The sequence below is a fragment of the Podarcis melisellensis genome (assembly GCF_964234715.1).
Source record: "Podarcis melisellensis genome assembly, chromosome: Z".
Classification (NCBI taxonomy): domain Eukaryota; kingdom Metazoa; phylum Chordata; class Lepidosauria; order Squamata; family Lacertidae; genus Podarcis; species Podarcis melisellensis.
In genome coordinates, this window is record NC_138547.1 from 18,527,052 (window position 1) to 18,536,764 (window position 9,713).

At 48.8% G+C, this 9,713-nt stretch overlaps 1 protein-coding gene across 3 annotated transcripts in view; it reads left to right on the top strand.

The window, feature by feature from the left end:
* Positions 1-9,304, top strand: part of SNAPC4 (small nuclear RNA activating complex polypeptide 4) — a 32,850-nt gene extending 23,546 nt beyond the window's left edge. For 2 of the 3 annotated variants that reach the window (XM_081897765.1, XM_081897764.1), the window contains exons 18-24: positions 333-561; positions 1,384-1,454; positions 2,895-3,002; positions 4,749-4,773; positions 5,850-7,444; positions 7,912-8,036; positions 8,806-9,303. In XM_081897765.1, the coding sequence (XP_081753891.1) occupies positions 333-561; positions 1,384-1,454; positions 2,895-3,002; positions 4,749-4,773; positions 5,850-7,444; positions 7,912-8,004 (2,121 nt within the window). In that variant the 3' untranslated portion in view covers positions 8,005-8,036; positions 8,806-9,303. Of the gene's footprint in view, positions 1-332; positions 562-1,383; positions 1,455-2,894; positions 3,003-4,748; positions 4,774-5,849; positions 7,445-7,911; positions 8,037-8,805 lie in introns of all 3 variants that reach the window. The other variant, XM_081897766.1, reaches the window with a different exon arrangement.
* The last annotated feature ends 409 nt before the right edge of the window (positions 9,305-9,713 follow it).

Sequence of the window (9,713 nt, forward strand, 5' to 3'; positions counted from 1 at the left end):
CCTCATTGGGCAAGCAACAGCAAGAGGAACACACATCAGGCTGGTACAATAAAATTAGAAAACTGAACATACTTCTGTCCATGTTTTTCCTTATTGGCATATGTAATCACACCAGACCTCTCTGCAAATTTATCCATTTTACTTGGTGACCTGGAAGTGCGTAGTTTGTTGATCAGCTTTTATAGTAAAGCCACTTCCCAAACTTTTGAATGCTGAAAAGTGTTGGCTCCTTTCAGGTCTCTCTAGAAATGAGCCGTTGTGGCCCTAGTGGACCTGAGTATCCTTCGGGCAGAGGATAGGATTTACTCCTCTCTATCTCTCTCTTTCCACAGCAAGAAATCAACAGGAAGAAGCGTTTTGCCTTCACATCCCAAACATGTATTGCAAAATCCTTGGCACCAGCCAGCAGAGAAGGAGGCCAGCCCCAGAAGGGACAGAAGGATGGGATGTTGAAGACCACCCTTTTCCGACGGCTGATGGTGGCCGTGATTCCCTGGGCTGGGAGCCTGGTCCAGGACTGGGCCCAGCGCCTCAAGACAGAAGCTGCTCATAGGTCTAAAGGTCCGACCACCAGCAACTTCTGAGCAGATTCTTCTTCTTCTGTATTTGATTGAAGTGTGTATGTGTGTGCACAAGTGAATGATGGATACATGATGGTTAAGCCCTTTCTTGGGAAAGCTTAACTTCACGCACATAGCAAAACATTTCAAATCAAGGGGACAGAGTGACTCCCCTATAATTTGGATGTTGTTGTTTTTTAGAGAAAAGGTGTATACAAGGCAACATGATAGAAGTTTATAAAGTGATGCACAGCATGGAGAAAGTGGAGAGAGAAAAGTTATTCACCCTCTCACAGTGCTAGCACTCAGACATCCAATGAAGCTGAATGTTTGAAGATTGAGGACAGATAAAGTCCTTCTTCATGCAGTGCAGAGTTAAACTGTGGAGTTTACTCCCAGATGAGGCAACCTGGATGGCTTTAAAGGAGGATTGGACAGATTCATGGAGGAGAGGGCTTTCGATGGCTACTAGCCAGGGTCGCTATTCTTTGCCTCCACTGACAGAACAGTGGGCCTTTGAATATCAGTTGCTTGAAGCCACAGGAGGGGGGAGGGCTCCTGTGCTCAACTCCTGCTTGTGGGCTTCCCATAGGGCGGTGTGGGTGGCCATTGTGAGAACAACAGGCTGGACTAGATGGGCCACTGGCCAGGTGCAGCAAGCTCTTATGTTCTTATTTTTTTTAATCCCTACAGACATAATATTTCAGTTTGAGCAATGAGAAGCATGGCACTAAGAGAGGAGGAGAATATACAAAGTGTTTTTTCTTTTTGGCTCAAGGTTCTGGTCCTGTTGATGGACTCTCACTTTTTTCTTTCTTTCCAGTGGAATTAATCTCTAAGCAGCTGCAGGCTGCCTGCCTCACAAGCACACCCCTCTTCACCCTCTTCATCCAGGTGTGTGTGGGGGGGGAGTGTAGTTCTGTGGGAATGATGTGTGTGTCACCAGAATTAGTTTAGTGGAGAGTCTGGTAATCAGCTAAGGCTCCTTGATGATTTTTCCAGACATCTTCAGAGGAAAGACCACTATGGAATGACAGGGCACAGATAGAATTGTAGAGTTGGCCTGAGGGTCATCTAGTTTAACCCCCTGCATTGCAGCAATCCTGCACAAAGCAACCCTGGGTGGGCTCGAACTTACCAGCCTTCTGGTTTAACAGGGAGATGCACTGACCCATTGCACCACAAGATGGAGTCATTTCTACCAACTTGGATGGTGCTCAGCCTTAGTCTATTTGCCTCTCAGTGGCTACTAGCCACAATGACAATGAATTACCTCCACTGTTGGAGGCAGTAAATGTTTCTGAATTCCACTTTATGGGAATTGCAGGTGGGGAGCATTGCTGTTCTCCTTGGGTCTTGCTTGGGGGCTTCCCTTTGAGGTGTCTGGGTGGCCCCTGATTCAGGTAGGTAGCCGTGTTGGTCTGACACAATCAAAATATATTAAAAAAATAAAAAGATTGTCCACACTTCTTGAGATACAGTGAAACAGAAGTCACCAGACCCATATATATAGTGGGAGGGCGGGGTGGGGTTTTTCTCAGAAGGGTAGTAGAAGATGCATTGACTCAATGGGTATTGGATTCCTGTCTCATTACATATGCTAATCATCTGCATACTATCCTTGCTTTTTCCTGTAGGACTAACTGCAATCGTTAACAGTCACAGGTTTACCATACCCATTGAGTCAATCACCCATATCCTACTACCCTTCTGAGAAAAACCTCACCCCACCCTCCCACTATATATAAGGGTCTGGTGACTTCTGTTTCAGTGTATCTGAAGAAGTGTGCATGCAAACTTATACCCATAACAAACTTAGCTGGTCTCTAAGGTGCTACTGGACATTTTTTAAATTTTTAAAATATATTTTGGGGGGCCCCTGTGAGGATAGGATGCTGGACTAGATGGTGTTGATCCGGGAGCCATGCGCTGACTGTCCAGAGGCAGTCTATTTGGATTCCTAAGTTTTTAGGAAGGTTCTGGACCAGATAGATCACCCTTGGCCTAATCTCACAGCCAGACTCTTCTTAGGTTTTATATATACTGACTCCAGTGTGCAAGGCAGGTCATGTCTCTGAATGCCAGCTGCTGGGAATGACGAGTGGGGAGAATTGCTGCTGTTATGCTCAGTTCCTGCTTGTGGGCCTCTTCCCATTGAGGAATCTGGTTCGCCACTGTGAGAACAGGTTGCTGGACTAGATGGGTCCCCTTGGCTACAGGGCTTTTACGTTCTTGCCATCACCAAGCGTGAGCTACATTGGATTATTTGCTTTCTTTTGAGCCTGCCTTTTCTCTGCTTAGTCTGACTCTGCCTGTGGGACTCTTGCCTTGCAGCTGCTCCAGATTGACATCCATGGCTGCATGAAAGTCATCCACAGAAGGAAGACGCGGGAGAGGGAGCTGCTGAAGTCTGCCATTGGGGAGGCAGAGAAGACAGAGCAGGTATGATTTCTATTTAATCATAAAAAATATTTGTGCCATTAAAAAAAATCTATCAAAGTGGTTTACAGCAAACAAACAGACATTAAACCACACAAGAAAAAAAACGCTTTGAAAAGTTAAAAACAGACCTCACCTAACCAGTGTGGAAGAATGTCTTCCTAATTGCCTGCATAAGCCTGGAGGAATAGTGAAGTTTTCAGCAGGCATTTAAAAGCTGGCACAGAACGTGCCTTCTGAATCTCTAGTGGCAGAGAGTTGCACAGGACTGGGTCAATGGCACTCAAGTTTCACTTTGTTGTTGCTGCTGTCAAGTAAGCCTCACCAACTCAGGGAATGACTGACGATGCTCCTGTAGATTATCTCAGAGATCAAGCTGTGATACAGTGGTGCCTCGCAAGACGAAAAGAATCCGTTCCGCGAGTCTCTTCGTCTTGCGGTTTTTTCGTCTTACGAAGCAAGCCCATTAGCGGATTAGCGCTATTAGCGGCTTAGCAGGCTTAGCGGACCAGCTGATAAGCGGCTTAGCGGATCAGCTGATAAGCAGCTTAGCGGATCAGCTGATAAGCGGCTTAGCCGATCAGCTGTTAAGCGGCTTGGCGGATCAGCTGATAAGCGGCTTAGCAGCTTGGGGAAAAGGGGGGGGGGAAGGCAAAAACCCCGCAGGAACTCGCAAGACATTTTTGTCTTGCAAAGCAAGCCCATAGGAAATTCGTTTTGCGAAGCACCTCCAAAACGGAAAACCCTTTCGTCTAGCGGGTTTTCCGTCTTGTGAGGCATTCGTCTTGCGGGGCACCACTGTATTATAAGGGTTAAGTCAATCCATGAGGTATAAAGGACCTAAACTGATCAGAGCTTTATAAATTAATACAAGGACCTGGTTCAATGGGAAATGGGCAGCTGGTGCAGCCGTTTTAACAAGGGGGTCCCCTGTTCTCGACCAGAACTTCTCACCAGCCATCTGGCCACAGCATTCTTTTATCAGCTGGAGCTTCCAAACCAAACCCAAGGGCAGCTTTATGTGATCTCTGCCACATCTCCTTTTCCAAGCTCTGCTGTGTCTGTATGCTTCACTGGAGGTTTTAAAGCAGAGGTTGGGTGACCATCGGTCAGGGATTATTGAGCTGTGATTCTTGCATTGCAGGGAGTTGTGCTGGATGAATCTTTGTGGTCCCAACTCTACAGTTTTATGATTTGTAGGACGTTTGAACAACATTGATTGCTGGAATCAGCTTGGGGGTTGTTGAGCAGGGACTGCCGCACTCTTCATGGTGGCTAATATCATGAGTTCTCCAGATCAACTAGACTTTGGGTTGATTGCTTGAAGCTCTGTCATGGCTTAGATACATAGACCTGTGGGTGGTTCACCTGCTTCACCTGCAGAAGCTCCCCAATGGCAGTTCCAGGTAGGGCTGGGAGAGACCCTGGCCTGAAATCCTAGAGAGTCTTGCCTGCCAGTCAGTGTAGACAATACTGAACTGGATGGAGCAATGGATCTGACTTGGTATAAGACAGCTGCCTCCTTCCTATTTAAATCAGTACCACTACAGCTCCCCTCATCCCTGACCATTGGTCATGCTGTTTGCTAAGGATGATGGACTCCCAACTTCCATCCTCAGTGGCCAGCATCTGGAGTGCCCCTAGACCCATTTCAGTGGTAACTGGGCAGGAGAAATTCTTGGAAAGGAGGTAGACATGGGGCAAAGCCGCCTGCCACCCAAAGCAACTAATTGTTCCCTTCTTTTGCAGGCCCCCTCTGCACAAGATCCAAAAGGTATTTGTCCTTTTCTGTTGTTCCAAACTAGTCTCGACAGTCCAGCCAATCTACACAATGGTGTTTTGGGTAGGGAAGAGCTGCCCATCTTCTCTTTTGCAAGCCCCTTGCTTTGGCCTGGCCTGGAGTGGTCCATTAACCTGTTTCCTGATCAGGGGAGAAGAACGTGGCTGCCATTTTTTCCATGTGAAAAACACGGCCGTCGGAAGCATCCTTGCTGCTCTTTTGTGAATTTCATTTATATTCCACCTTTCCTCCAAAAAGCTCAAGGTGGTGTGTGCAGGGTTCTCATCCCATTTAACCCCCCTCACAATAACCCTGTGAGTTAGGCTAGGCTGAGAGGCAGTGACTGTGACCCAAGGTCACACCCAGTGAACTTCATGCCCATGTGGGAGATTTTAACTTGGGCCTCCCAGGTCCTAGACTGGCAAACAAAAACTGGAGAGTTGCTGTTGCGCTCTGGTCCTGCTTGTGGGCTTTCTGTTGAGGCACCTGGTTGCTGCCATAGTCCCGTGTAGCCCAGCCATGGCAGAGCTTAGTAGCGGGAGAGGCCAGCCAACCAGTCAAGTCTCAGGGGGATATTTGCCTAGAGGCAGAGTCCGTATGCAAGGTTCAGTCTAGTCCTAAGGTCAGGAGTATCTCAGTTCACATAGTCAAGAAAGCTGAGAGTCCAAGGTCACAAAAAGCAAGAAGCAGCAAGGTCTGTCCAGGAACAACAAATGTTGTTTCCAGTAACTGACTGAGGCTGGAAATCCTGCTTAAGAAAGCTGGAGCCTGCTGGTTCACACCAGGAACAAGAAGGCTGATCAGCAGCAGGTGAAGTCACTTTGCCTCCTGCCTTTTCAGGCTGCTGCTCAGCGGATGAAGCCAATTTCTGGTCCATGACACTTGCCCCTGTGAGGAGAGGATGCTGGACTATATGTGCCCCCTTTGGCCTAATTCAGCAGCCAGGCTCTCCATAGCTTCTAATGGAGCCTTCAGGCTCAGAGGCAGGCTACCTTGATCCCAAGGTTTTTAGGGCATTTGGCCACTTCAAGAACAGGATGCTGGATTTACATTCTTCTGTCTTTGCCCAGCTCAGTCCAGGAATGTCCAGGTGGCCGTCCAAAACCCAAGCAAGAAACTCATCCCCCTGAAGGCCAAAGAGGGGCAGGTTCCTGCTTCCTCGAAGAGGGCCCTTTCCCCGCGTTGGCCAATGTCCAAGCCCAAGACCGTCTCTGAACTGCTGCGGGAGAAGAGGCAGCGGAAGGTCCCACAGCTTCTCCTGCACCCCTCGGTAATCATTCAGCAGCCAATGGTTCCAGCCGGTGCCCAGGTGGCAAGCCAGCTGCCATACACCAGGGGGTCACCATTGCCAGCACTCCCTCCAGTGCACTCAGTCCCATTGCTGGGAAGTCAAGTGAAATCTCCGGAAACAGGGAGGGGAGAGGATCCCCCTGGGAACAGCAATCAAGACAGCAAGGAGGCTGCAACCGGCACAAGCACTGCCGCGCCTTTGGCGCACCCAGCACCGGCAGGGCAAGCTACCCATTTGCCCACCTCTCTGAATCCTGCTAGTATCCAGGGGGCTCTGTGCCTGCCTCATGTTGTTTCGCAGCAGAGCCCAGCCAACACAGTGCCCATAGCACTGGCGCCACCAGGAGTGGTCTCCCAGCCTGGGGCCAGCGTAGTCCCCGGGCAGCAGGTCCTTCCCATCACCTGGGTCTTGACCACGCAGGGCCTTGTCCCCATGACCATTGTCAGCATTCCCAACCAGGGAAACCAACTGCCACCCACAAAAGAACTACCCAAAAACCTGGGCCAAGTGGCCAAGGCATCTTCTGCTCTCATGGTTCCAAATGCTGCAGGCATGGCTCCAGTGGCCTTTGTGCCACAGAAGCCACACCCGGTGGCCACTTGTGACAGCCCACAAAACCACAGGGGCTTTCAGCAGAGTGGCCTGTCACCTCCTCTCCTGCCTGCCACCTCGTGCTCCACGGCACCCCCTTTGCCTAACATTTCACAGGGGAATGCCCAGCCCTGTCCTGTTCACGTGAAGCCGGCACCCCTCCAGAGCCAGGTCTCCAGAGACAGCTCCCATCCTGCCACCCTGGGAATCGTCCAGGACCCAGTAGTTCAACCCCACCATGCCCCACTGCAACAGGACAAGATCACCCCTGACTACAGTTTCATCTCTCTCAAAGAAGCGGCGGTGACGAAGGAGTGGGCCAAAGGAGGGTCAGCAATGCTGCAGCCTAGCCTGCCTTACATGCCTGCTTTCCTGTGTAGCTTGAAAGCCCTCTCCATGCTGCTGCTGAACAAAGGGGCCCTGGAGCACAGAGTGGATTCTCTCGTGGCCTCCAGAGAGGAGGTGGAGGGGCCTGGCCAGCCAGATCGCAACACTCAGCTTCGGGCAATGGTGCAGCAGAACCTCCAGGACAACCCTGCCTACCAGCTCCTGAGAAGCCGCTTCCTGGCCACCTTCACCTTCCCAGCTGCCCTTGCAGCACTGGCTCCTTCCAGGGTGACGACAACCCTATCAGGCAGCGAGTGGGGCAAAAGCAGCCAGGAGGAAGACTCATGTGCGTCACTGTCACTGTCCGAGGAAGAGGAAGAAGAAGGTGCTGAGACTGGGGCAGGATCCTGTGGAGCAGCAGCGGGTGAGCCCTGGGAGGCAGTGGAGGAGCAGGAGGTAAGCCTATTTCTTTTAAACAATTTATCCTTGAGGCGGGGGGTTGGAGTGTTCCCCAACCTTGGGCCTCCAGCTGTTTTTGGACTACAACTCCCATCATCCCTCGCTAGCAAGACCAGTGGTCAAGGATGATGGGAATTGTAGTCCAAAAACAGCTGGAGGCCCAAGGTTGGGGAACACTAGATGACTCATGGGGTCAACCATACAGTTTTAGGATTCTAGGCTTTATATCAGTGGTTTCCAAAGTGAGTAGCACTATCTCCTGGGAGTTAGTGAGATTACTTTGGGGTAGGAGATGCTAAAAGGAAAGGAGGTGGTGGTGGGGTGCTGGAGGTGGTGATTTAAGACTCCTGCTAAGTGATTTTAAATCAGGAATTTGGAAATTAGTGTCACTTCATCAAGCCACATCAATAATTTTAATAGAATTATATTATTATCTCATGCACCTCTCTCTTTCTCTCTTGCAGGAGGGAGGCATGGGCAGTGCAGAGTTGGACCAGCTCAGTTCCTCTGGGGTTCGGAGAAGCTCCCGGCTAGAGAAAAAGCAAAGGCAGCGATGAGAGGAATCAGCTCAGTAGCTCCTTGGATCAAGGTACCTTCTCTTTTTGGCTGAGTTTTCTCACTTCCACCCAGAAAGCATGAACTTACAAAAGAGTGAAGCCAGCACACTGGAACGTATTTATCTAGCTCAGTGTGGTCTGTACTGACAGGCAGCTCTGACAGTTCAGGGTTTCATGCCTAGGGGTTTTTCTCCCGATTTCCTGTCTGGAAACACTACCGGTGGGGTTTAGCCTGGGACCTTCTGCATGCAAAGCAGGTGCTCTAACCCAGTGGTTCCTGCCTTCTGCTTTCCACCAACTCATCTCCAGAGCCCCTACCTTGTAAAAAGCATTATTTGGAATAATGGTTTGCACAACCCACATGATTCAAAACAGTCACAATTAATTGTACATTTATTCAGAATCAAATCAGACCTTCAGCAAAAGTGATGAACTTGATCCAGTGATACCAGCTTTTCAAGTCTGAGAGTCACTTAGGAGTCTTAGATACCACATTTAGGAACAAATTCACTGTTCAGTAAATTCTTAAAGCTGGATGAAGTTTCCCATTGATTGATTTAAAGTCACTTAGCAGGAGTCTTAAATCATCAGCTCTGGTGCCCTCTGCCTTCCCCTTGCCTCTTAGCAGCACCCTGCTCTCCAGGGGGGTGTTACTGCCCACTTTGGGTACCACTGCTCCGGCCACTGAGCTACGTCCCTTCCCAGTGTTTCTCCATCAGTAATAAGTGCTTTGACCCTTCCCACCAACCTTTCTTCTAGCGTAATTCCAAGTGTGAATCTTTGTCTCTGCTTTTTGTTTAGGCATCTGCAACACCTCAGAGACAGAGGGTGGTCTACCTCAGCCCCACCACTAGCAATACTTCAGCACGCCAGTTTGGAACTCTTTTGGTTTACACTTGGTTTATACTTATTTGTAATAATTTTGTGTCTGTGGTCCTCTGTATGGGAGAGAATGAACTATCCTGTATATTTCCCTTTTCCAACTGATTAATGGAGTTTTCGTTCACTGTGGGAGAGCAGCCCCCTTTGTTTTGGGTAGCCACAGATATATTAGCCATAAAGCCCAACGTCATAAGATTTCTTGATGGGTGTGGTGGGGCTTTAAATAGTTCTCTATTGTTATGCCCCTTAAAAATACCAGACCAGAGGATCTTTTTTTTGTTTTGTATATTTGTACTGTTGTACATGTTTAATTGATTTTGTTGTTTTCCTGTAAACTGCTTTGAGGTGTTTTTTTGTTTTTGTTTTTCTTTTTTTTACAATCAAGCAATAAATTCTATGAACTAAAAATAAATAAAAAATAAATCTTCCAGTGTGGTTTCTGCATTGAAGGGGGTTGGACTAGATGACCCTTGGGGGACCTTTACAACTCTACAATTCTATGATTCTGTGATATTTGGACCACAGTAGAGGGGAGTGAGGAAGGTTTGTACGCTTTGTGCAAAAAGTTCTTATTCCTGTTTTCTAAAGAAAAAAACCTCTACCAGGATTCTCAGTGGCTGTCAAGGGTTGGGGTTTTTTTTGGGGGGGGGGGAGGGTGTGATTCTCTACCTACCAGAACTGGAGCTGCCCCTGGGGGTTGAACCTGGGGCCTTCTGCATGCAAAAGAGCTGCTCTGCCCACAGAGCTTTCCTGTGAGTTAAGGGGCAATCCCTCCAGAAAAAGCTAAGATGCTAATCCTCATGGTTCTGAATAAAGAGCTGTTTGAA